The following is a 27282-nucleotide window of genomic DNA, read 5'->3' on the forward strand; positions in this document are numbered from 1 at the left end:
TAACATGCACACTTTCCAGAGCGTACACAGCGCTGTACACTGTAACATACAAGAAATGGGCCATGCTCAGATTCCGCGGAGAGAAAGTCTATCCAAACTCTTATCCTGATCCATAAAAGGATCTGCCAAAAGAAGACGAAGATGAGAGTCCACCCATTGAAGCAGAACAACTTCACCTGCCAATGAGTACAACACTTACTGCCCAAGCAGTAGAGAAATACCCCCATCCTAATACTGACCAAAAGGACCCTCAGCGGCAATCCAGAACAATGATCTGAAGCTCCAGAAAGGTAGCCTGACCCTGCTCAAGAGCAGAAGAATGAACAAGTACTGAGTCGCCTCTGAAGACCAGACTCCAGGAGCTAAGGATGGAAGCCACGGAGCCCCCCAACCCGACAGCCCGGGATGGTCGGTGGTCATGAGATAGTCCAGCAAAGACCGAGGCATGCCTTGAAAAGAGAAATCGCGCGGAGCCACCAAATCATACAGAATGATGCAGGAGGAGCATGCCAAATAATTGGTGCCCTGAGATATCGGGAACCACCGGAACAAAAGCGACTGCTGTAGCGTAAGAAGGGGAAAGCAAGCCGAAGTCCCCAGTGGAGTCAGCAATATGGATCCCAGAAACTGTACAGAATCCCATACTCTTGGTCATGGTAAGCAAAGAAGAATACCAATCTGAGACCGAGACCCCACGCCCAAGTCTCCGGAAAGAAACACGTCTCTCCTATATGAATAAAAACATCACCCCGATATACCTATAAATAGTACAGGAGAAAAGAGTGCTGTGCAAATTCAAAGATGCACGTGTAAAGAACTGAGGAAAAGATATCACCCTTTTCATGTCAGTCAAATGGCCCAACTGGAAGTCGTCCGAATCAAGCAGGCAGTCAAGAAGAAATTAGATGAATCGCCTGGTAGCGCCAAAACGGTACCACCGCCCACATCACCTAAAACGTTCGTGAAGCCTTGGGTAGGCAAAATGGCATGTGCCAAAACCGAAAGCGCCGCTCCAAGAGAGGCAGGCAAACCAAGTGCCGATTCGGAGTCCATAGAGAAAATGTAAATATACTCCCAGGTTGTCTGCAGAAATGTGTAACCCCGAGAAACTAATTCAGCAGAATGGGATCCAGCCTGCCCAATGCCCCCTATCTCGGGCACCATGCGGTAAGTGGAACAACGTCCCTTAGTTCCCGAAGAACTACAAGAACCGTCCTGAGGACCAGTAACACTGAAAAGGGAAACACAAAACATAGAGACTCCAAGAACGAATTGGAAAACCTGAGGAGAATGCAAAGATGCAAGCATCCTGAAAAATCTTCACAGCCTCTGACCTGACATTATAGTGTCTTCTCCCTCATGAGAAAGCCTGAAGAGTCATTGGAAGAAGTCAAGATCCCCTCAGATTGAAGTGCAGAAGGTCAGGGAATGGCAGAATAAGACTGTAGGATCTGCAAGAAGATTCTCCTAGGAAAAAATCAAGGTTCACAATGTAAAGAGGAATATACTGGAACCATGAAAACAGTACTAACCCCATGCAACATGAGCGAAATACGCATGTCCTTTAAAGTGAATACGTACTAGACTCAATCAAGATGCTGCATCTACCGCCCCGTGGAAAACAACAGCATCCTTACAGGTATCAGACAAAGCTCACATCGTTAATGAGAGCTTCAGGGATGAGGCTAACAGCCACATAGTGCGTGATCCTCCATGGGTTTGATAGAATAGGTAACTGGCTCCTGGTTAAAAGGAGCTGTACAGCCTTTTCTGTCTGGTTGGGGGGCCCGTCTAGCATGTGCCATGCGAAAATGGTGACAGGAGAAACCAGCGTGATAAGCATGGAAATCTGAAGTCCAGGCCCCCTCAGAAATAGAGAAAGAGAGTCCTGGCCGCAGGAATATGCGCAGTGTCATTATGCCCATAGAGACAGCCCGAACTTGGAAACTGCTTGTACTACCTTTAGGCATAAATATCCTGTGCCACTACTAGACACATGCAGCTCAGCACAGAGGCCCAAACAAGGACAGTTACCAATAGACAAAGGCTCAATCTGCAGGGACCCCAAGAGAGACAATGAGATACCTGTGTGAAATACAGGGCACTATCTTACTGCTGATCTCACTGTGCCGTGAGTTGCCGTATGTCGCCCCAGTCTGGAGACAAACCGAGACTGGGTGACCTAGCACAGGTCAGAGTCTCTCTGGTAAACCCCTTGAGTGCTAACCTCAGAGTCCAATTAAACAAGCAGCTTCCTTCAAGGGAGTACAGCAGGAACACAGACATAGACATATAAAACTGCCCAAGCTTGTCCCAAAGCTGGTGAAACACATACAACTTGTCTGAACCGGAAAGGAGAGAAGCCCCGGCATACCCTGACCAAAGTCAGCTGGAAACAAACTACCAGAACACTGCAGCTCTCCCGCCATCGCCGGAGACCCGTGCGCACGCCTGATTCTCGCTGACACGTGGCCGCTGCATCAACGCTCCTAGAATCATAGTCGGATTCGAGCCCCGCAAAATTTACCCTGCCGCGGCTTGCATAGAAAGAAAATCAGACTCGGGGAATAACCAGAAGAACGGCCCACAGCGCCGGAAAAAACATATCCCATCTCATGCGCGCTGCTATAAACCAGCACCTGCACAATCAGCTGCACATGGCCGTGACAAACACTGATGAAAGAGAGCCTCAGAATAAACAGGACTACTGCTGCACTGAAACCCAACAAAGAGAACAAGTACGAGCATGAAATCGCATCGCTACTGCTGCGCTGTAACCAACAAGGAAACAAAGCGCGTGCATGCAAAGGGCGGGAAGTCCCGGCTCCCTCCATGGATTTCTAGTCATAAAACTTAGCCTCAATAAAATATCCATACCTTAAATGTATGATGACCGAACCCACAGTACTAAGACTCCCAAACAGAACCTGAAGTTCAAACAACTGTAAAAGCCAGACATACTCACAGCTTGTTGTTAGGGCCGGTTGAAGCCAGTTTGCAGCAAAAGCATGGCAGAATGTAACAACTGTGGTCTCTTTTTTTTTTTTTTTTACAGAGAAGGGAAAGAAGAAAAAATTTGAGACCCAGTCAGACCCTCTAGCAATGGAGGGAGGGTGAGGCAGGGACAAGGGGGGGCCCAAGTGTAACCTCTAAAGCCGGCACCGTTCAGCCGGACACCCCTGTCTCACTGAAGAGAAAATCTCAACAGGAGAAATAGCACTGCCAGCTCACTGAAGAGAAAATCTCAACAGGAGAAACAGAATGGCAGTCTCACTGAAGAGAAATCTCAACAGGAGAAACAGAATGGCAGTCTCACTGAAGAGAAACCTCAACAGGAGAAAATAAAGTTCCAGCCACAGCCAGAATTCAGGAGCTAGTTGAATAGCGACCTTTTCCTGCTGGGAGATAGAGATTACTGATGAGACAGGAGGAGTGCCAGCCAATAGGACCACCTGTTAATCAGTTTCTCTATCTCCGCCTGCTGGTAGATGTGAGCTATCCCATTGGTCTCTGGATTCATCTGCTGCTGTTGCTAGGGAAGCAGCCTTGAAAAAAGTGGGCTTTTAGCCTAGATTTGAATACTGCCAGAGATGGAGCTTGACATACTGACTCAGGCAGTCTGTTACAGGCACTCTCTAAAATTAAAAAGGGATAGATTCCATACGAACATAACATTACATTACATTAGTGATTTCTATTCCGCCTGTGCCTTGCGGTTCTAGGCGGATTACAAATTAGAAGAGATCTGGACATTACCGAGAGAATTACATTACATAACATTGATTCATGTACTTAACATTGGCTCATGTACTTTACATGGTGTGGTAGAGGATTATAAATTATAGGATATCTGGATTTTTCCAAAAGAATTTCAGAGTAGAGAATCAAGTTATAACAGGGTACAGTGGAGAATATCAGTATATACTGGTTACAGAAGAAAAAGTTACCTAACAATGAAGGAGGAAGTTTGTTGGTTACTGAAGGTAGATGCTTATTTAGGAATCAGAATATTTTTGGAAGGTAAGGTTCTAGGTGTTGACTAATGTGTTAGAGGGTGAGCTTGTGCGAAGGGGGAGGAGATTAGTTAGTGGTGACGTGTTTTTTAAATAGAAATGTTTTGATTTCTTTTCGAAACACTTTGATGTCTGTTGTTTTGATCATCAGTTTGGTGATGGTGGGGTCAATTTTCGCTGCCTGTGTCGCTAGAAGGCTGTCGTATAGTTTCTTACGTCGGGTACCATTGTGAGGGGGGAAGGTGAATAGATTTTGAGTTCTCCTTGATCTGGGTGAGTGGTAGCGGTATAGGCGGTTGTTTAGGTAATAGGGGGCAGTACCATGGGTTACTTTAAATAGTAGAGAGTGGTAGAGAACTGGAACACTCTTCCGGAGTCTGTCTTAGGGGAAATCACCCTCCAGGGATTCAAGACAAAGTTAGACAAGTTCCTGCTGAACCAGAATGTACGCAAGTAGGGCTAGTCTCAGGTTGCTGGTCTTTGACCAGAGGGCCACCGCGTGAGCAGACTGCTGGGCACGATGGACCACTGGTCTGACCCAGTAGCGGCAATTCTTATGTTCTTATACAGTGCAAGTTGGCTCCTCTTATATGTTGTCCCTTTACTCATGCAGAGTGTTATCAAGCTGAGACTGGAGTCGGTGCAAAGAATGGCCACCCGGATGGTCTCGGGACTCAAGGATCTACCATACGAAAAACGGCTTGACAAATTACAGCTATACTCGCTCGAGGAGCGCAGAGAGAGGGGGGACATGATCGAGACGTTCAAGTATCTTACGGGCCGCATCGAGGCGGAGGAAGATATCTTCTTTTTCAAGGGTCCCACGACAACAAGAGGGCATCCGTTGAAAATCAGGGGCGGGAAACTACAAGGTGACACCAGGAAATTCTTTTTCACTGAAAGAGTGGTTGATCGCTGGAATAGTCTTCCACTACAGGTGATTGAGGCCAGCAGCGTGCCTGATTTTAAGGCCAAATGGGATCGGCACATGGGATCTATTCACAGGGCAAAGGTAGGAGAGGGACATTAAGGTGGGCAGACTAGATGGGCCGTGGGCCCTTATCTGCCGTCTATTTCTATGTTTCTATGCCCCTCATGATATCTCATTGTTTGAATGACTTGCACCAGGAAAAGCAGCTGTGGGACTTGATAAATCTATTTTTCTGACTTCAGAGCTGTCTCCTACCCACTCCCCTCTACTTCTTAAGCTAGGGTGCTCCAAGTCCAATACATGGACCTTGCAGAGGTACCCCTAAAGAGTCTGTAAGTGGAAAAAAAAAAGGATGTGATAATGCCTCTCTACAGGTCATTAGGGAGGCCTTGTTCAGGCTACTATTCAGTTCTGGACAACATTTCTCAAACGACTGGCTAGACTTGGAACAAAAAAAAAAAGCCAACAACAATGAGTCTGCAACAAAAGACACATGCAAATCCTAAGAAGAGTAAAGAGACAGGAGAGATACGATACAGAAATTCAAAATCGGAAACCAACCAGCCTTTTCCACTGGAAAGGAAGCTTAAGAATTATGAATCATATGAAGTTCATGAGAACTTCACAAGACCATCAGAGCTGCTATACTGAGTCATACGAAAGATCCATCAAGTTTGCCATCCTGTTTACAAGTGATCAATCCATCCACCATACTGGTAATGTCTACTCATAATTTTCCCTTTCTTCCTACAGCCATTGACAGAAAAATTATGCCTGCTCCAGTGCAGACCAAAGGTAGCTAAATTCTGTACGAGCCCCCAAAATCTGTAGAAGGATTTATGGTTCACTTAGCAGTATTATAAACACGTTACGTTTCTGTTAAGTGGTCTAGAGAAAACCATAACCTTTTATTCAAGTTCAAATATCATGGTCTAATTATACGACACAAACCCAGGCTAATGAGAAATATCTTTATTATGAAAATAGAAAAATATAATTCACAAGCCAGCTGCAGAATCTAAATATTGTTCAAAATATCTAATTACACAAATGAAACTCAGTACATGATTATCACAATCTAATGGTTAGACAACTAAGTAAAACTTCTTGTTAAACACACACTATTCCTTATAATAATAATCCCTGATTAGCAAATGATTATATTATCACCCAGGTAACTTTTCAACCCTTTACCTTTATCAATGAATTCCTATCTAATTCCCAAGCTAATAAAAGTAATTTCCGTATGCTCACCCTTAATTAGCCTCTCCGGCACAATTAGGTGGAAGAGAAAACTTCGTGTCAGCTGGAAGACGTCAGGAATACCGTTGTAAAAGTTACACGTGTTGAAAATCCTTGATGAGGCTATAAATCATCAGCAATAAGTTCCGTTTATCTGTGCTAAGTTCAGAACAGTTTTTAAATGTCCGAATTTCTATCTCTTAGGCAGAGAATCACACGAGGTAACTTACAGGTCTAATTATTGAAAGAAAAAGTTTACAATTAGAACATCTGTGAGCAGATCTGAGCTTCCCCGGACCTTATCACAGACTAACTAATTATTAATTAATTAGCACCTTTCTTTTCTTGAATCTCATCAGATGACTTCCTCGGACCAATCCAGAAACAGAACTTGATGAATAGCCTTTCTGTATAAAGTATCATATATGCTGGAAGACCCAGGGCCGTTAGACAGATAAGAACAGAATAATTTCTTCAAGATTCACACTGTCCCATTATTAAAGCACAGATGAATGCCCTTGAATAGCAACATTCGGGTACATCCCCATAATGCATCATTCTTCTTACTTCTTGCAAAATTCATGCTGGAAAGTTGCTTGCAGAGAGATATTCTTGAAACAATGGTTCAGGCTTGATGACATCATGGAGGCCTAACCTTCAGGTGTGAATACGGAAATATCCCTACACGACTGTCACTGTCCCTCAGGATCAAAGATTGGAATTAAAGGTAAGCCAGAAGAGGGCTTTGGGAGGAAGAGCAGCCACACTGAATCCAGGAATGGGGGGGGGGGGGGGAGGGGAGCTGTGGAGAAAAGGGAAATCAGCAGTATTGGGTCAGGGGTAGGGGACATAATGTAAATTTTTTTTTTTTAATTATCTTTATTCATTTTCAAACTTTCATCAAGTGTACAAATTTCAAAATAAATAACTTTGAAAAACAACACTTGAAAATCTTCCTACAGTATCATACAGTATATATATATGTATATATAAACCCTCATCCCTCCCATCATCCCTATTATCAATATGAACCACTCCCTATTGTATATGGTGTATATGGTGAATATTTCAATAGAAAAATGGCATTTAATCATTACAAAAGGATGTCAATGGCTCCCATATTTTAATAAAATTCTTATAAATGCCATTTTGTACAGCTAATAATGATCGTTCCATTTTATACATGCGACACAATGAATTCCACCAAAAGTTACAATTAAGTCTACTATAATCTTTCCAATTATTAGTGATATGTTGAATGGCGACTCTGGTCATGATCAATAAAAGTTTATTATTAAAAGAAGATATCCGACTCTTTTTCCTCATAGCTGTTCTAAATAGAACCGTATCATAAGATTGTGCTACATGATTTTCTAGTAAACAATTTACTTGATCCCAGATTGAGTTCCAAAAGGCTAAAATATAGGGACAATAAAACAGAAGATGATATAAGGTCCCTATTTCAATATTACAATGCCAGCATCTATTGGACTTTGAACTATTCAACTTTTGTAATCTAACTGGGGTCCAAAATGCTCTATACAAAAGAAAAAAACATGTTTGTCTCATAGATGCAGACATTGTACACCTCATCCTCCAAGACCAAATTTGTGGCCATTGAGATGCTGAAATCTGATGCTTATTCTCAATGCTCCAAATATCCCTAAGACCATTTTTAGGCTTTTTTTTAACCAATTCACTAATAGATTTATACCACTGTGTGGCCTAGTGTCCCAGAAAATCCACCTGAAAGCATGAAAATTCCAAACTATATTGAGTATTAAGACTTTTCCATTCAGGGAACCCTACCTGAATGGCCTGCTTCAATTGCAACGAACAAAAACATTGTGATTTATTAAGCCCAAATTTATGTTGCAATTGTGTAAAATCCAGCAGTTTACCATTCGAAATAACATCATTTAAAGTCCGTATTCCTGCAATCAACCAATGCTTCAAGATGATCTTAAAACCGCCAATTTGAATCTTGGGGTTTAGCCAAATGGTTTGATTTGTTGAATTGCTGATAGGAACAGCAGATAAATTATTAACAAATCTTAAGGTTTTCCAAGTGTCCATTAAAATTCTATTTTCTTTATATAATCTGGGCATCTTAATACTAAGAACATGACAAAGATGTAAAGGAAACATGAGTCGCCATTCCAAATATAACCAATCTGGAGTGTATTCAATGAGCTCTGGGAGGACCAAATACATACCTTGACGTAAAATATAGGCCTGATGATACCTATAGTTTGGAAAATTTACCCCACCCTCCTTAATTGGCTTTTGTAAAGATACTAGAGCAATTCTGGGAGTTTTACCCAGCCAAATAAATTTAGTAAGTATCGCATTTAATTTTTTTATAAAAAGTCCTGAAAAAACACTGGTATCATACTCATTTGATAACAAACCACAGGCAACATCATCATTTTAACTGTTTGAACTCTCCCCCACCAAGACAAATGTAATGGATTCCAATGTTCACATAATTCTGTTACCTTTTTTATTAACATCTTTTCATTCTCCTTCACCGTATCATCTAATGTGGTTTTAATCCAAATTCCTAAATATTTTAAACCGTCTTCTTTTCATTCAAAGGGGAAAGTGTCAAACATACTTTTTGTACAATGTACATTAAGTGGAAGAATTTCAGATTTGCTCCAATTTATTTTATACCCTGAGAAATTTCCAAAAATTTCTATCAATTCTAACAGGCAAGGCATGGTTGTGCCAGGATTCCTCAAATACAATAATATATCATCTGCATATGCAGATAATTTATATTCCCACTCTTTAAGCGGAATACCCTGTATCCCCCTCTGCCTATTGAATCGCTAACAATAAGGGTTTTAAGACAATGTCAAAAAGCAAAGGAGATAATGGACATCCTTGTCTAACTCCCCTATGTAAATTAAGAACATAAGCAGTGCCTCCGCCGGGTCAGACCATAGGTCCATCCTGCCCGGCAGTCCGCTCCCGCGGCGGCCCAAACAGGTCACAACCTGTCTGAATCACCAGAAGGGGCTCCCTTGCCACCTTGGTTTCTCATTGAAGTCCTATCTTCCCATCGAAGTCCTAACCCTCCGGTCTTGCACATGTACGACCTGGTTGGGTTTCTATACTTATTACCTGGTTAGCTTTCTATACTTGTGTTACATCCCAGCTCCTCCCTCAGTATCCCACGATAAAACGATCTGACAAATTATTATTTATATATAATCTTGCCATAGGGGAGCTATACAAAGTTTGAATCATTTGAATAAAACCTGAACCTAAACCAAACCATTCTAATGCCCGATACATGAATGACCATTCCACTCTATCAAATGCTCTTTCCGCATCTAAAGAAATAGCAAAAGCAGGTTCATTCATGTTTTTTGTTAAATTTAGTGTGTGACAAGCCAATTGTGTATTACTAGAAGAATGTCTATTCACCATGAATCCAGTTTGGTGTACATCAATGATGAAAGGGAGAGCTTTAGCCAACCTTACTGCCAAAATTTTAGCCAACAATTTTCCATCCACATTAATTAAAGATATAGGCCTGTAATTTGATACCAAAGTGAGGTCTTTATTTGGCTTTGGCAAAACAATAGTCAATGATTCTGCCATAGTACATGTAATACAACCCTTATTAAGTTGAAAATGATATAAATTTAATAATTGGGGTAATAAAGAATTTTGGAATGCTTTATAGAATTCCACTGTAAATCCATCCCCACCTGGAGCGGATCCAACTCTAAGAGACTTCAATACTGTTTCTAATTCTTTTAGTGATATAGGCTCTTCTAAACTTTTTTTTATATGATCAGGAACTTTTGGACCCTCAATAAGATTTAAAAATTCCAAACCCTTTTGAACTTTATCAGGATAAGACTCGGAAAAATACAAGTCTTTATAAAACTTAAAAAACTGATTTAAAATATTTCTGTTCTGAGAATGTGTAACTCCACTTTCATCTTTTATTGCTATTATTTTTGTTCTTCTCTTCTTTGCTTTAAGATAATTTGCAAGTAATCTTCCTGCCTTATTTGAACTTCCATAATACAAGGTTTGCTGGGAAAACAAATCTTTCTTTGCCAATCTTGAAGAAATCTCATTATATTTATCTTTTGCCTTTAAGAGCGCCCGCAAGGTATCTTGTTGCCATTTATTAACTAATTTGGATTCCAACACTTTAATTTCTTTTTCTAAGTCAAAAAACTGTTTAGCCAATTGTTTTTTTATGTGTGCAGAATATGAAATAATATTACCTCTTATAGTAGCTTTAAAAGCGTCCCATAATATTTCTGTGCTAATATCTACAGAAGTATTTATATGGAAGAACTCAAGAGATCTTTAGCTTAAATTCTTCAAGAAAAACTGAATCCGCAACCAATGTATTATCGAATCTCCATATTGATCTATTGTTTTCTTTGTCACCAAACTCAAATTTAATCCACACCCCTCCATGATCAGATAAAATAATTGGATCAATGGAAGCTTGTGTCACTTGCTGTACCAACGAATTTGAAACCAAAATATAATCAATTCTTGAAAAAGTCTTATGAACTTGTGAGCAAAAAGAAAATTCCTGATCATTAAAATGAAGTATTCGCCATATACAGTGGAACCTTGGTTTACGAGCATAGTTCGTTCCAGAAGCATGCTCGTAAACCAAATTGCTCGTATATCAAAGCAAGTTTCCCCATAGGAAGTAAGGGAAACTGCTTTGATTGGTTCCACCTCCTCCCCCCCCTCCACAAGTCTACCGGCGCTGCTCCATTCTCCCCCCCCACCTTGAGGAATCCGACGCTGTTCCAAACCCCTCCCCGCGATCCAGCTTCCCCCTCCTGCAAACCAGAATCCTCCCCCGCTCGCGTTGCCCCCCCTCCACCGCGATCCTACTTTCCCCCTCCCGAGCAGTCAATGACACCCTTTACCCAACTTGGCACCAGTGCCGGTGCCCTAAGATACTCCCTCTTCTGGCGCGGCTGGGCGGTGCGTCGGAGATCCTCCTTCTTCTGGGCTGGGCTGGACTGGACTGGCTTTGAGCATTTGCGCATGCTCAAAGCCTTCTGGTCTCACTCTCTCCGAGATTGAGAGTGAGACCAGAAGGCTTTGAGCATGCGCAAATGCTCAAAGCCAGCCCAGCCCAGCCCAGCCCAGAAGAAGGAGGATCTCCAACGCACCGCCCACCCAGGCTGCGCCAGAAGAGGGAGTATCTTAGGGCACCGGCACTGGTGCCAAGTTGGGTAAAGGGTGTCATTGACTGCTCGGGAGGGGGAAAGTAGGATCGCGGTGGAGGGGGGGCAACACGAGCGGGGGAGGATTCTGGTTTGCAGAAGGGGGAAGCTGGATCGCGGGGAGGGGTTTGGAACAGCGTCGGATTCCTCAAGGTGGGGGGGGAGAATGGAGCAGCGCCGGTAGACTCGTGGAGGGGGGGGGGAGGTGGAACCAATCAAAGCAGTTTCCCTTACTTCCTATGGGGAAACTTGCTTTGATATACGAGCAATTTGGTTTACGAGCATGCTTCTGGAACGAACTATGCTCGCAAACTGGTGCACTTGTAAACCGAGGTACCACTGTATCTTTTTAAATCACATGATTGTACCAAATTATCTAACCCTAATGATTTTATATTCTTACTTGGCTTTTTATCCATAAACGGATCTATAACTGCATTAAAGTCTCCAGCTACAACTAAATTAGAAGCAGCCAGTGGGAGTATTAATTGTTGCAAGTTCCTAAAGTAGATATTTTGATTCGAATTAGGGGCATAAACATTAAATAAAGTCAAGGTATCATTTCCCATACTCATTTCCACCTTAATCCACCTTCCTAGAGGGTCGAAATCTATCATATTAAAAACAGCTGAGCACTTACTATTTATTAAGATGGCTACTCCTGCTTTCTTCCCTAATGCCGGGGCAAAAAAACAATGTTTAACCCAATCCCCTTCGAGTTTCTTTGAATCAATAGCTAACAGATGCGTCTCCTGGATATAATATATATCCGCTTGTTGTTTTTTCAAAAATGCAAGCATTTTTTCCTTTTCACTGGATGATTGAGGCCATTGACGTTAAGTGAAAAGATTTTAACCTCCATTATAAGAAAATATTTTAATATAACTCAATCAATTATTAAATAATAAGTTAGATAATATTAGATGAATAAACACCATTTTCCGAATTATTCCTTTATGTATAATACACTTTATCCAACCCACGACTTATCTTATAATCCCACCCATCCCTCCCTTACCCACCCTAGATAATGACAATGAAAGCTTGGAACTGCACATATAAGATCAGGCAAAACAAGAGAATTCCCAAACAGACCACAAATAAAAAACAATTTTGCATGTAAATAATAAACTAAAATTTAACATATTTAGAATATAAACTAAATCCATCAAACGAGAAATATAAACAATACAACATAGTCCATAAGCATTGTATGTTAATTTACTCTTCCTAAGTGTATATATAAGAGTTCAATAAATAATAACCCCTTAAATATTATCAACTTATCATTCACCTCAAAAATCCTTATTAAATCATTAAATTAGCAGATTTAATCATATCAAATCTTACTAAAACATATCCTTTCCTCATAACTTAGAATTTAAATAACAATTTAACGTTTAAGACCCCCAATAATCCTGACTGCAGCCGACCTTCATTTTCATGCAAACCACAACTTACGCTCTGTGGATATCGATTATTAAAGAAATAATATAATTTCCTTTATCTTTCATTTTATATTTTAGAAGAAATGAATTGAAAAAAGCAACAAGCTCAGCATAAAAGAAACGTTGCATCAGGTTCAATCAAATGCCCAACTTCTCTATATTGTTGTTTTCCCCAAAGTTAAATGAAAACGAATATTATCAATCATTTTTTCAACATATAATATCAGGTATTTCATATTGTAGACCCATGAATCAAATCAGCTCCTCTTCCATAAGGGAAGTGTTAACACTGAACAGATTCTTCATGTTTTCCCTTATGGAATTTCTCAAAATAGCTTACAACGTTGTAACCTTATATTTAGCACCTATCAAAATCCACATTGCAGTCATAACGCTTATTTAAGCTATGAACTATAATATTAATCCATGAGTCATAAGCCCATGAGACTATGAGACCAGTAGTCTCAAACCAGTAAATTATAGAATATGTGATATTCTTTTAACCCTTTCCATCCAGCTAAATCCAAATTGAAAGGTAGGGAAAAAACATCATAAACATTTGAGACTTTACATATAAGATCCTATTCCAAGTCATTATTACTAGATATGGTTGAGTGAATTTCTCATATTGAATGATGAGAAATCCTGACTACAAATTACACACTCCCTTCACTATCAATTGTGCCGTCAAACCAAACAAGGACAGATCCGGAAATCCAAAATAAGAGCTAAAGCAAGCATTGATATAAATCCATTGAAATCCTTTTTGTCTTTAACTTATATACCATGTATTCTTATCAAAAGGCAAGATTATGCCTACAGTCTGACCCAAATTGAAAACCCAATCTGCTATCCCTCATGAAAAATCATCAGAGTCTGCATAGACAAGTTCTTACAACTTGATGTTATCAAACATTTCAACATTTTAAATCTTTCCCCAGGTAAATATGATGACATTGACTTAGGGAAATAAAAAACACTCTGTACTGATTTAAAGAAGAAGAAGCCATACAGAACGTTCAGCACAGATGATCAAAGTTCCATCCGTTGCTATTCAAATGTCAAACTGTCAAACCGAATCTGCAGTCAGTTCTTTTAAACAATAAAATCAAGAAAAGTAAATGTTAAAAAATAAAAGAAAACCACAAAATATCCAAACCTGGAAAAACAAAGCCAATATTTAAATTTTAAATGGTCATAGTAACATAGTAGATGACGGCAGATAAAGACCCGAATGGTCCATCCAGTCTGCCCAACCTTATTCAATTTTTTTTTTTTTTCTTCTTAGCTATTTCTAGGCAAGAATCCAAAGCTTTACCCGGTACTATGCTTGGGTTCCAACTGCCGAAATCTCTGTTAAGACTTACTCCAGCCCATCTACACCCTCCCAGCCATTGAAGCCCTCCCCTGCCCATCCTCCACCAAACGGCCATTGGTTGTTCTCTTTGATTTAAATATAATTTCAGCTTGTCAGGTTCATCAAAACTGAGTTTTATTATCAATAATGACTTTCATAATAGCGGGGTATATAAGACCATATTTCGCTCCGATTTCTCTCAAACTTGGCCTAATATCCAAAAAATTTTTCCTCTTATCAGCCGTTGCAAAGTCAGGAACGATATGAACTCTTGACATCTTAGATTTGAATTTTCTTTAGCCAGGCGTAAAATTTCAATAACCTGCTGGTGGCGCAAAAGCTTAAAAACTAGAGGGCGAGGACCCTTTAAATTGTCAGGTCTTCTCATAGGTATTCGGTGTGCACGCTCAATTTCAATCGGGAACCTGGATTTAAGAGGAAGTACTTTCGTCAGAAAATTTTCTACAAATGAGATTGGATTACCTTTCTCCACCCCTTCCGGTAATCCTAAAAGTTGTAAATTACTCCTTCTCATACAGTTCTGACAATCTTCCACCTCTTTGGTAAGCGTATTGATTTTATCTCTATCCAGTTTGAATTGTCTTTTTTCCGTTTCAAAACTATCCAAACTAACTTCCAACTTAGTTGTTTTTGATCTCCAGCACTTTCGTTCGTTTGTTAAGAGTTGCTACTTCTTCCTGCATGTCATTTAATTTATTTGCGATATTTAACTCAATTTCTTTTATTTCTTGAAGCTCCTTCATTACATCAATGTCACTTGTGCTGTCCTTTGGCAACGGATATTTCGATGGAGTTGCCGGCTCCGGCTTGGATCTTTTTACGCTGCTGGCATTAGAAATCGTAGCTTCAGATTTACTCTGTTTCCCTGAAGCCATTGTAATTAATATACCCTCGTTTTTAAACAAAAAATTAAATTTTTCTTTACTTATTTTAAATAAAGATGTCTGTAAATGCGGAGCCTCTGCTCTACCCATCCATCCGCATGCACCTCCAAGCCACGCCCCTCCATAATGCAAATTTTAAAAAAGCACTAGCACAAAACAAACCCCTCAGGGGACATGTGTGGGTGTGAACTTGCATGCTCTGAGTTTAGCAAGTCTCCAGAAAAAGGCTGTGTGGGCCAGAAGAGCAATGTGGCAGCACTTGCAGCTTCAAAGGTGGGATTGGACTCGGGGGCGGGAAAAGGGAGAGCACTGGGGTCAGGTCTAGGAAGGTTCATAAAGGGAAAGAGTGCTAAGGTAATCTCAGGGGTGGGATGGGGGAGTGAGACAAAGTAGATGTAAGATACATTTGGGAACAAGGCTGAGGGCTAAGAGCGGGGAGCTGAAGCTGGAGGCAGGTAGGTAGGGAAAGAGAGATGGGAGAAAGGAAGATACAGGTGGGGGGGGAGAGTTAAGGCCCAGTCTACCTCCTTCGGGCTCAGGCCCCCCTCCAAAGCTGCTATACCTGTTAAATGGCTGGTAAGGTAGCTGAAGCCCTGATAGCCCCCCAAAAAACTCCTGCTTGAATCATCCCTTTCCTCATCATACTACCCTCAGGAGCGACGTAGTCAGTGGCATGCCTCCAGCCATCAACACTTTTACTCCCCAAGTATGCTCAGTTCATGCATGAACTAAGCATACTTAAGGAATGCTGGCATCAGCGGCTGGAAGCACCCAATTAACTTCCTTGCTTGAGCAGCACAAAGAGGCAGCTTTGGCAATGGATTTTTTCAACAGGTGTGGCTTCAGCATCCCCACCAGCAAAGAAATGTGTGTTCCCCCAGTCCCCAATATACTAATGACCTTAATTAAGACATAATTCAACAATCTGACCCTATCATTCCCAACTCTGAAAGATATAAAATACAAGACATCTCACAGCAAATCATACAACTACCAAATAGCAAAAGCATATGCTCACCATCCATCTTCGTGTACCTATCTTTCCCTTCTCTGTGTCCCCTATATTTCCCTGACCAACATCTCCCCTGTGTCCCTCTCCCTGTATTCATCATCACTACTCTATGTCCTGCATTACTCTTCTCCCTTCTGTGTTCCTATTTTCTACCAAGTCTGGCGTTGCCCCTCTCTGTCCATGTACTATTCCCATGCAGCATATCTCTTTATATCCCTGTCCCTATTCTCCTCTCCATGTCCATCAATTTCTCGTTTCTGATACCTCCCTGCATTTCTCCCTTTCTGCTGTGTGTTTAGTATTTCATTCCTTCTTCCTTTATCCGCTTAGTATAGCATCTTTTTTTCCCTTCCTTTTAGCCTCTCCCCCAACAGGATCAGCACCTCTCCCCTTTTCTCTTGTGTCCTTTCCTCCAGCCCAAGCTCCCCCTTACTGTGCCCTTTCCTCCAGCCCCAGCATCTGCTTTCTGACAGCTCCACCTCTCCCCCTCGTAGGTCTGGCAGGTCCAGCCAGCTTCCCTGCTGCTGGCATATACCTTGAAGAGCAAGTCAATCGACCGTGCTTGCGGTTGCGGCCTTCCCTCTACACTTCCTCTTTTCGCAAAGACAAGAAGTTCCTCATAAGGAGGAGCCCGGCAGATGGAAAGCTGTGACTGTGAGCACCGTCGATCAGCTTGCTCTTCTTCAAGGTATATGGCAGCAGCAGGGAGGGAGGGAAGCCGGCTGGGACCTGTTGGGATCCGGCACTTTTTTACTCTTTTTTGTTTCCGGCGCTGCACTCTTCAGGCTGAGTGAAGTAACCACACTGCCTTCAGCGGCCCCAGAAGCTTCTTTTTTGCTATAGCTTCATTTCCCCACAAAAGGAAACTGCAGCAAAGGGAAAGCTTCTGGTGGCTGTAACCTCTTGCGGTATTGCAGGAAATGCTGTGAGCACTAGCGAAAGGTCATGGCAGCCATTTCAGAAGGCAGCTGCGAAGAGGCAGTGCTCCTGCCACAAAGGCCATGCTCCTGCCACAAACACCCCTGCTGAACCACCAAGTACCTTGGTAGGCCGGGGGTAGGGGGAGCTAACTAGATATGACAGGGGAGAATTGTTGGACATGGTGGTAGAGAGGAGGGAGGGAGAAATATTGGATGTTGTGGTGGAGAGAGAAGGGCAAGGACCTCTTCTAAAGTCGGCCAGAACTTCCCTCTACCAAGCATAGCAGTTGCTGGCAGCATCCCTGAGCCACTGAGGTACCAGCATCTGTGATTCAGGGACATTGTTGCTGCCTGCCAAGCTTGGCAAAAGGGACCCCCCAGCCACCTTCACAGAAGTCCTCAGCTAACATAGCTTGAGGGTCCTCATCAACTGGAGTATTTATATTTTATATTTACATTAGAGGCTCTGGCAGAGACTCATTTACAAAGTATGTATTCTTCTCAATTAATATTTCCAAATCAATAAAGTGTTTTTGCTTATTTGTAATGGGTCTCTACCAAAGCCTTTAATTCAGTAGCATAATTAAATGAAATAATTACTTCTGAAAGGGGACAGGCAGGGACTGAAGGGGACAGATTTGATTTCCAGCAGGGACGGGTTTATTTTCTGTCCTTGCGCCAACTCTCTACCTCACAGTTACCCCCTTTATGCATCCGCTATACTTTTCAGCTAGTCTGTTTTCTACAACTGTGACTTATTGCTGCCTGAAATTAGGCAGGTGCTTATAGTTACCCCCGTTATGCTTCCGCCTCCAAAGAATTGACAGAGTTCAATTCTCACATCAGCTTTACAGGCAACAAGTAACAAGTAGGTTTATACTTTTTAAATAAAGTCCTTCTTAATCCATGGACACAAAATTTGTTTTTCTTTCCCGAAACTACATCATGTATTGTAATAACCACAGGCTGAAAGTGCTGTGCTCGAGTGGTAAGCACCTTTTTCAGTGGTTACTGTTTAAATATTATGTCTTTTATTTTTCTGGAAAACATGCCTTCTTGTAAACCACAAAGCTTAAACTCTAACCCACAATACCATAACCATCAATATGAATTCAGGACTGCACATGAAAGTGAAAGCATGCACTGCTACAGCAGTTCAATTGGCAGCAAAAAGCTCCAGCTCTTATTTGCTGCATTCACAATGAAAGTGGTTATGGATTTTCAGCAAGCAATATACCGTCTCCTCCTCAGTATAAAATTACTTTCTTCACTGAAGAGGTTACCACAATAGATAATTGTTTCACCTCTTCACTTTTTTCCCTTTTGTGCTAAAACCTTTTTGTGAATTCTGACACACTGCCAATTCAGAGGGTGACTACTAAAATGGTCGACAGTCTTATAAGAATATAAGAGTTGCTATACTGGGACAAACTGAAGGTCCATCAAGCTCAGTATCTGTTTCCAATAGTGGACATAACTCATAACAATTTTTTTAGGTACATCAGAAGCAGAAAACCTGTGAGGGAATCTGTGGGACCATTGGATGATCAAGGAGGATAAGGCCATAGCGGAGAGACTGAATGAAAAAGAGGGGAGGGGGGAGTCCCCTCCTTCCTGTTATAGGACTCCAGGGGATCTTTGACAGAGTTGGTATCTTCTCACCCCAGGAAGAGAGGAGAACCTATTCAAAGCTCTCCAGAGGAAGAGAGTACAGTGGTGCCTCGCACAGCGAACGCCTCGCACAGCGAACGCTGCGCACAACGAACTTTATGTCTTGATTCGTACAACGGACTTCGTTTCACACAACGAAGTCCGGGGTTCCTGCGGGGTTGGATCGCAGCGGGGTTGGTCGAGCCGCGAGGGTAGTCTCCTTCTCCTTACCTGCCCTGTCGCAGCACACAGCCGAACGGAAATCTTCCCGATGTCAGCGCTGACGTCGGAGGGAGGGCTTAAGCAAAGCCCTCCCTTCCTCCGACGTCAGCGCTGACATCAGGAAGACTTCCGTTCGGCTGTGTGCGGCTGCGGCAGGGCAGGTAGGAAGAAGGCAATGGCGAACGAAAGAGGGGGGAGGGGGCGGTCCGCCCCGAAGAATGTGCACAGCTGGTCAGGTCCCCCGAGCGACCGACAACAGGCCCGGCCGACAAACCTCCCTGCCCTGTAGCCGCGAATCTAAATTACCTCTTACAGCAGCTTCAATAATCCAGCTGCTGTAAGAAGGTAATTTAGATTCGCGGCTACAGGACAGGGAGATTTGTCCGACCGGGCCTGTTCTGTTGTCGGTCCGGTGCAAAAGCGCCACAAAGGTGGAGGCAGGGAGGGAGGAAAGGTGGAGTGGAGAAGAAAAGACGCTTAAGGGGGGAGAAGGCCGCTGAAAGCACATGTTGGAGCAGGGGATGAGAGGGAGGGAGAGAAGGGGAAATATTGGACAAGGGCAGAAGGGATGCTAAATCATAGAGTGACAGGCAGAGAGAACAACAGGAAAAAGAGTGGAAGCAATCTTGAACCCTGAGGGTGAGGGCAGAGAGAGGTGGTGAGATGATTGATCATGGGGAGAGGGACAAAAGGGAATAGAGATGGGATAGGAAGATAGTGGAAGTAAAAGGACAGGGAGATGTATGTTTTTAGATGTATCTAAATAAAAATAATAACAAAAAATTTATCTTTTTTATGTCATCTTAGCATATTTTATGCTGCAGAACGAATTATTTTTTTTTACATGTATTCCTATGGGAAAACGCGTTTCACATAACGAACGTTTCACATAACAAACTTGCTCCTGGAACCAATTAAGTTCGTTGTGTGAGGCACCACTGTATATTGCAAGAGCCATGGGAAACCAGGACTGAATGCGGGCATAAGCTTAACTTCTGTTAAGCCCGCAAGACTGAGAGTGACCAGAGGTGAGTTACACCAGCAGGGCCAGAGTGACCAGTGGCAAGTTAAATCAGGAGAACCAGTATAATCTGAGGTGACCAAATCGATTAGAGTGACTTGATAGACATTGAGGGAAGCTTGGCTTACACTTTTGGGAAGGTGGCAGAAAGCCAAGGAGCCAGTTGGACTAAAATATCCAAAGTGACTAGGACGTATTGAGGGAAGCTTGGCTTACACTTTTAGTAGGTGGCGGAAAACCAAGGAGCCAGTTGGACCAAAATACCCAAAGGGATTGGGATGACCGCGGCCTACTTGTATGGCATAAATCTACAAGAGGTGAGTTTCTTTCAGTTGAAAGGAAGCTCTAGAATGAGGGGGCATAGCATGAAGGTCAAAGGGCACACACCTAAGGAAATAAATTTTCCCAGAAAGGGTGATGAATACACATACTACCTTGGTGGAGGTAGTAGAGATAATTGTTGAATTAATTGCACACCAGTCTGCATATTGGCCAATACTCAGTTAACTTCTGGATGACTGCAGATATCCACATATTCAATACCAGAAGCCAGAAATGTCCTGGCATTTAATATCCAGAGTTAGTTTAGGTGCAGCTGTGAGCTCACAAGATGCTCACCACCACGAGTTGAATATCAAGCTCTTGGTTTTTACTTAAGACTCTCGTCCTTGAAATTTCAGCTAGCGGTTCTCTATGCATTCAGTTTTTCCTGGTGTTAATATTTATCAGGTCAGTGTCTACATCTTGCTCTTAAGTACTCACTTTTACAACAACTGCTAGTCAAGTTTCACCCCGCTACCCATCCTCTGGAATCCAAACAGAATTTGGGTAAATTGAGTACTTTACCGTTTTGATAGTTTCCATAACAATAATCATCATGTACTCATCTGCAAGTCAAAAATGATGGAGAAATTACAAACAGAACACCAACCTCATGAATGAGGAACACTTTGGCTCCTACATAGATTCCCATCCGCACAACTGCGCGAACAGCTGAATTCATACCTAAAAGGAAAAGTGAATAGTGTGTTAATGGAAAATGTATTTATTTTTTAATTCATAGCCCGCCTAAAGCCTAAGCAGGTACCAAAGTTACTTACATACATAAAATACAAAATAATCGATGACATAAAATGACAAATAATTATATCAAAACATATAAAATAAGAATTAGTAGTAGTATGTGTGTACTGGAGGGATTATCAGTGTGCATGCTTATGTTCCCTTGAGTATAATTGACAGAACTGTTAGGATCTATTAATTTATTATAATCTTTCATTTGCCTTCCCAGCTAAGTGTGTGGGGGGGGGGGGGGGTGAGTTAGCCTATAATGAAAATCATCTTTGGGGAGCAGTTCAAAAAAAAAAAAAACAAGCCATAAACTGTCATGCTCCTTATGTGTTATTATTTAATATTAGAATTCTTTGAAGTTGTCTGTACAATTCCTGGAAAAGCCTTGGTGCAGACATGCTCTGACCAGCAGCACAAATTTTCAGAATTCAGTCGCAGGGTGGGAAGACAACTGCTGCTGCAACAGGAACTTCTACCAACTAAAGGAGCAAAACACGGGAGTTCCAGGTCACCAGAGACAATCTGATCTCTTCATAAAAATTCTAAATCTGAATTTTAGGGCTATGCATGCTGAGGCTAAATCATGATTGGTTTAGTTAGTTCCTATGTCCTCGAATCATCTAGTATCTGTAGCACTTGAGGCAAATCCTAAGGGAGAGTCCCACGGAATGCTGCTACAATTTGTTTTTTTGCCAAGTACTTGTGACTTGGATTGACATGGTTTCAATGACAAAAGTGTTAGAAAAGGAAATGCTAAAAACAATGATCCCCTGGGAGGAGGTAAGTCTGTCAACGTGATAACTCTTTTCACACAGTGTGAACAAGCACCTGTGATTTTAATACTATACTTCCTACTTCAATCACCCACTTTACAATGCAAACAACATCAGCTGATAAATTCCATATAGGATTCAGACCATAGAATACAGGGCAGTGGATGGAAACAAAAAAGGAGTTTAAAACATCCTAAGGGTTCAATTTCCATCACTCATTTGGATGGTAATTTAACTAGCTAAATAGTGTCTAGCTGAACATGGCAGGCTAGACTAGTGGTCTTCAATGCCAGGCCTGGAAGTCAATGGCAGTCCTCAGAAAACTCTGGGGTGGCCCCCATTGTCTTTCTGGGCATTTTTTCCTGCTACTCTGCCTCTCTACCCAGGCTCAGAACAGAAAGGAGAAAGTGGATGGGGAGGGGGGGGGAGAAGCCATATGCTTAAAGGATAAGGCATGTTTCAATAGACAAAAGAGAATGCATTTGGAAATGCTCACAACTCTGAGGATACCCTCCGTGAAGTTTGAAGGTGGGCTGGTAAGGATGAATGTCATTGACACATTGATCAGCAGTGTTTTTACAGTTCACTAAGATCCATTTAGTGAATATTTTTCCCTTAAGAGTAGCCTAATGGTTATAGCAGTGGACTGAGAACAAAGGAACCTTGTCAAATCCTAGTGTCTTCTTGAGACCTTGGGCAAGTCACTTAACTCTCCATTGCCTCGGATAAAGAAAAATATCTACAGTACCTGAATATCACTTTCCTAGAGTTACAACTGAAAAAGGCATGAGTCAAATCCAACTAATCAATTATGCCCTTATGATCCTGTTTTTATGAGGCCTCGTTGTACAATCAGTAGGTAGCTTGCCTACTGCATCCGAGCTCAAATCCTGCACTGGGATTTCTGTCAGTTAGGCAGCCTGTGGCCAACTCAGCCATTTATTCACTTTTAGTCAGTAAATGAGTACCTGCCTTTAGCCAGGGGATAAAAATGACTGGGAAAGGCAATAGCAAACCACCCGGCTAATAATCTGCCAAGAATCTGTCACACAAATGGCAGAGACCATATGTTTACTACTTGGTACTTGCGTAGCAGAAGCTACCTATACCTATAGCTTTTTAGCATTCTAAGCCAATGGTCTCTAATTGTAAGCCTTATAAGCAAGATGAATATTTGTCATGAGCATGTTGAAAGCTAGTTGTGTTGATTTCAACACAACTAGCTTTCAACATGCTCATGACAAATATTCATGATTATTATCTGCATAAATGTTGATCTTGCAGTTTTTAAAGAACTGCTTGCTGGTGACATTACTGCTGCAACACACTAGTTAGATACAAGTAATGGAAAAATTAGTTCTTAGCTGATAATTTTTTCATTAGTTCCAGCAGATCAATCCGGAGACCACTGAATTGTAGTATTGTAGACTGGTTAAGTTGTAACAAGCTGGCATTGAACATCAAAAAATCTAAAACCATGTTTTTTACCTGGAAAGGAAACTTAACACCAATTTCACCATTTATTCTAGACAACACCCCTCTAGAATCGGTACCTAAATTGAAAATCCTTGGAGTAATTGTTGACGTAGACTTATCATTTCACAGTCATATTAGTGAAATAGTTAAATCATGCTTTTATAGACTACGTCTTATTCGTTCAATTTCCACTTTCCTAGATCCTAAATCGATCAATATTCTGGTCCACTCTCTGATCATATCCAAAATTGATTATTGTAATTCTCTCTTAATCAATATAACTCAGAAAGAAAAAAGACGACTTCAGATAATTCAAAATACTGCAATAAAATTAATCCATAAAGCGAAAAAATATGATCATGTCACACCATTAATGCTAAAATCACATTGGCTTCCCATTTCCCACCGAATTACCTTTAAAATTATATTTTTGGTATCTAAAACACTAATCTTCAATGAACCACAATTTATATAAAAAATGATTATTCCATACAATGCCTCACGCTCTCTACGATCATCCTCCTCAAACTTACTATCTATTCCCTCCTTGAAAATAATCGGCACAAGAAGAAATGACATTTTCCGTTGTGGCCCCTACATTATGGAATTCCCTACCAAACTATATTAGAAATGAAAAAGATCTTTTATTTTTTAAGAAAATTTTAAAAACCTTTCTATTTCAAGACGCATTTGATACGTAACATGGCACACTTTAATTTTTTACATTTTTTTATGACCATTAAACTCACCAATCCCCTTTGCTCCTTATTGTGTTTTCCCTTTTATGTAAATTTCAACAGATAACGATATTGTAACTTTCCCCTCCTTTCCTACCTATTCATGTTTGTCTCTATTTCAACTGTTATTATGCCAATTGATTTATATTGTTTGTTTTACGAACATCTCGTTCAAATTGTATGTGAGACCACCATCTGGTGGCTTTTAAACTGTACATCGCTTAGAAATTTTATATAAGCGATTCATCAAATGCTAATAAACTTGAAACTTGAACTTGAAACTATCAAGAACAAATCAAATCAAATTACTTACCGTTTATGCCAATCTACCAGCAGATGGAGATAGAGAATGCCAGAGTTCAGCTATATGGCACCCTGTATAGCAGCCTTGCTCTCAGTATTTTTTATAATAAAGCAGTATAAAGAATTATCCTGCCTCTAAAAAGGATTACTTAGTTGAAACAAACTCAGAGAATAATGACCGAGAATCGTCAACTGGGGCAATCTCACCTATGGAAGAATATCCAGAGTTGAGACAATTGTGCCAAGCACTTGCTTGCAGTCCCAAACTCTCAGAGCAGAAAATTAAAAGTAGATTCTCCATCTGGGATCAAATTTTCAGCTGCCACCAGTGTTCCCGCTAAGCTGCGTTGGCCTGCGCTCGCGCACAAAATATTACATCGCAGCGCAAAGTTTCTCTTCACAGCGCACACACGCGTCGGTAAGGTAAGGGGACGCATTGGGGGGATTGCACTTCCCCACAATTGCCATGCTTCGGTTCCTCTTCTTCCTTCCTTCCTCCCCCCCCCCCCCCCCGCGGGACCCTGCGGCACCATCAACTCTTACTCCCTCTAATGTCGGCCCTGCAGCTCCAGACTTCCTCGCACCTTCTCCCCTCCCCCTTTGGATCGCTATTATTTTAAATGTTATAGCCGCGGAGCTGTATCCATCAGTGGAGATGTCTAACCTCGGCCTGCCCCGGAACTCTTACTGCAACAGTGACTTCCTGTTCCTGCCTAGACGGGCGTCTGCTGCAGTAAGAGTTCCGGGGCAGGCCGAGGTTAGACATCTCCACTGATGGATACAGCTCCGCGGCTATAACATTTAAAATAATAGCGATCCAAAGGGGGAGGGGAGAAGGTGCGAGGAAGTCTGGAGCTGCAGGGCCGACATTAGAGGGAGTAAGAGTTGATGGTGCCGCAGGGTCCCGCGGGGGGGGGGGAGGAAGGAAGGAAGAAGAGGAACCGAAGCATGGCAATTGTGGGGAAGTGCAGAGCTGCAGGGAAGAGTGTTGCGGTACCCAGCTGGAGGGAGAAGGAAGATGAGGGAGGGAATTAAAGGAGATGCCAGGGCTTGGAGCGTAGGAGGAAGGTATGCCAGTCTAAGGGAAAAGGAAGGGGGAGATGTGAGAGCATGGAGGGGGAGCGAAAGATGGAAGAAAAGGAAAGGAGAGAGATGCCAGAGAATCAGGGAAGGGGAGATACCAGACTATGAGGAGAGGTGTGGGAGAGGGAAGGCGAGGAGAGAGATGCCAGACCAATGGGGTGAAAGGAGAGATGGAAGGGGGAGGCATACAGTTTCTGGAAGGGGCATAGAAGGAGAGAAGATGCCATATAGGGGAAGAGAGACGGCAGACAGTGGATGGAAGGAAGAGAGTTACAAGAAGATGAGGAAAGGAGAAACCACAGAAGACAAAGGTAGAAAAAAATTTCTATTTATTTATTGCTTTAGGAGACATGTGTCACTGTTTCTGTGAAGCATTGTATGCAGAGTCCAGCTTCTTGCTGGTTCAATTTAACCTTTGTCTATGTATTTTTATTTTATCCCCCCTTTTACAAAACTGTGAAGCGTTTTTAGCACCAGCCTTGGTGGTAGCAGCTCTGATGCTCAGAATTTTATGAGCATCAGAGCTGTTACCTCCGTAGCTAAAATCCACACTACAGTTTTGTAAAAGAGGGAGGGGTTAGTTTGTGATTACATATTCCTTACTAGGCGAAGGTGTTTTCTGTGTTCTGTGTGTTCGAAAGACATGGTTTTCTGTTAGGATTGACGGTGTAGGATTGATCTGTGCTGGTCTGGCTTGTTTAGTTTTACAATGGGTGTATTGATGTACTGCTCACTGCAATATGTAAGATGCTGCCTTTTCCTAGGTACTCATGTGTGACGTGTGGTTTGTTACTAAAAATCATGTTTTTCTTACAGATGGGGGGGGGTGCCAAAAAATGATGGGCCCCGGATGTTACATATGCTAGGTACGCCACTGTATGTAAAGATACCAGAAAGCTGGCGTAGCAAAAACTTCTAAGTTTTGAGTATTTAACCCTCCCACAATCTCACGGGCACTCGTTTCAAGTTTATTGAGATTTTGATTTAAACGCAATATCAAATATTTTCAATGCGTATAACAAAAATAAATTTGGGGAAATAAATAAAACCATTTGAACCAGTGTTCCCGCTAAGCTGCGCTGGCGTGCGCTGGCGCACAAAATATTACATCGCAGCGCACACGTTTCTCGTCACAGCGCACGATCGGAAGAGGCGTACGGCAGATGGCAGGGCGGCGAGAGGAGAATCGGGCGAGTTGGCTCATAACTTGCTGGCGCCCGATATTTTTGGCTCACGGTGAAAAAAGTTTGCTCACAACACCCGCCCGCTTAGAGGGAACACTGGCTGCCACACCTCTGAAAGGAATAATCCCCCCTCCCAGGTATCAAAGACAACTCCGAGATAGTCAATGAACAGAGGGAATGGCTTTTGTTGAAGTTAATCACCCAACCCAGATATTGAAACAAGGTGATCACTCTGTCTATGGCTTGTACACTTTCCTGGTGGGATGATACCCTGATAAACTATCATAAAGATACAGATGCACACAAATCTCCTGCTGTTACAAGAATGCTGCGACTAACACCATTACCTTGGAAAAGGTTCTGGGACCCATTGCCAGCCCAAAAGGCATCACCCAAATCTTAAAATGCTTTTTTAGCACAGAGAACCAGAGGAAGAGCTGAAGAAAAGGTCAAATTGGGATGTGGAAGTAAGCCTCTTTGAGATCTAGCGGTAAGAAACTCTCCAAGTCAAACTAATGCAATGATGGACCTCAAGGTTTCCAGACCAAAAACCAAACTAACAGACCAGCACTGTTTAGATTGTAAGTTCTTTCAAGCAGAGACTGTCTCATTCATGACTCTGTACAGCATTGCATACGTCTGGTAGCACAGTAGAAATAATAATAGTAAAAGTATATAAATAAATTGTTATTACAATGAACATTGACAA

At 41.9% G+C, this 27282-nt stretch overlaps 1 protein-coding gene across 4 annotated transcripts in view; it reads right to left on the reverse strand.

The window, feature by feature from the left end:
- PFKP (phosphofructokinase, platelet) overlaps positions 1-27282 on the reverse strand; it is a 258884-nt gene that overhangs the window by 184711 nt on the left and 46891 nt on the right. For all 4 annotated transcript variants that reach the window (XM_033931533.1, XM_033931534.1, XM_033931531.1 and 1 more), the window contains exon 2: positions 20878-20951. In XM_033931533.1, coding sequence (XP_033787424.1) covers positions 20878-20951 — 74 coding nt within the window. The remainder of the gene's footprint in view (positions 1-20877; positions 20952-27282) is intronic.

Source organism: Geotrypetes seraphini, chromosome 2 (genome assembly GCF_902459505.1).
Source record: "Geotrypetes seraphini chromosome 2, aGeoSer1.1, whole genome shotgun sequence".
In the NCBI taxonomy this organism is placed as follows: domain Eukaryota; kingdom Metazoa; phylum Chordata; class Amphibia; order Gymnophiona; family Dermophiidae; genus Geotrypetes; species Geotrypetes seraphini.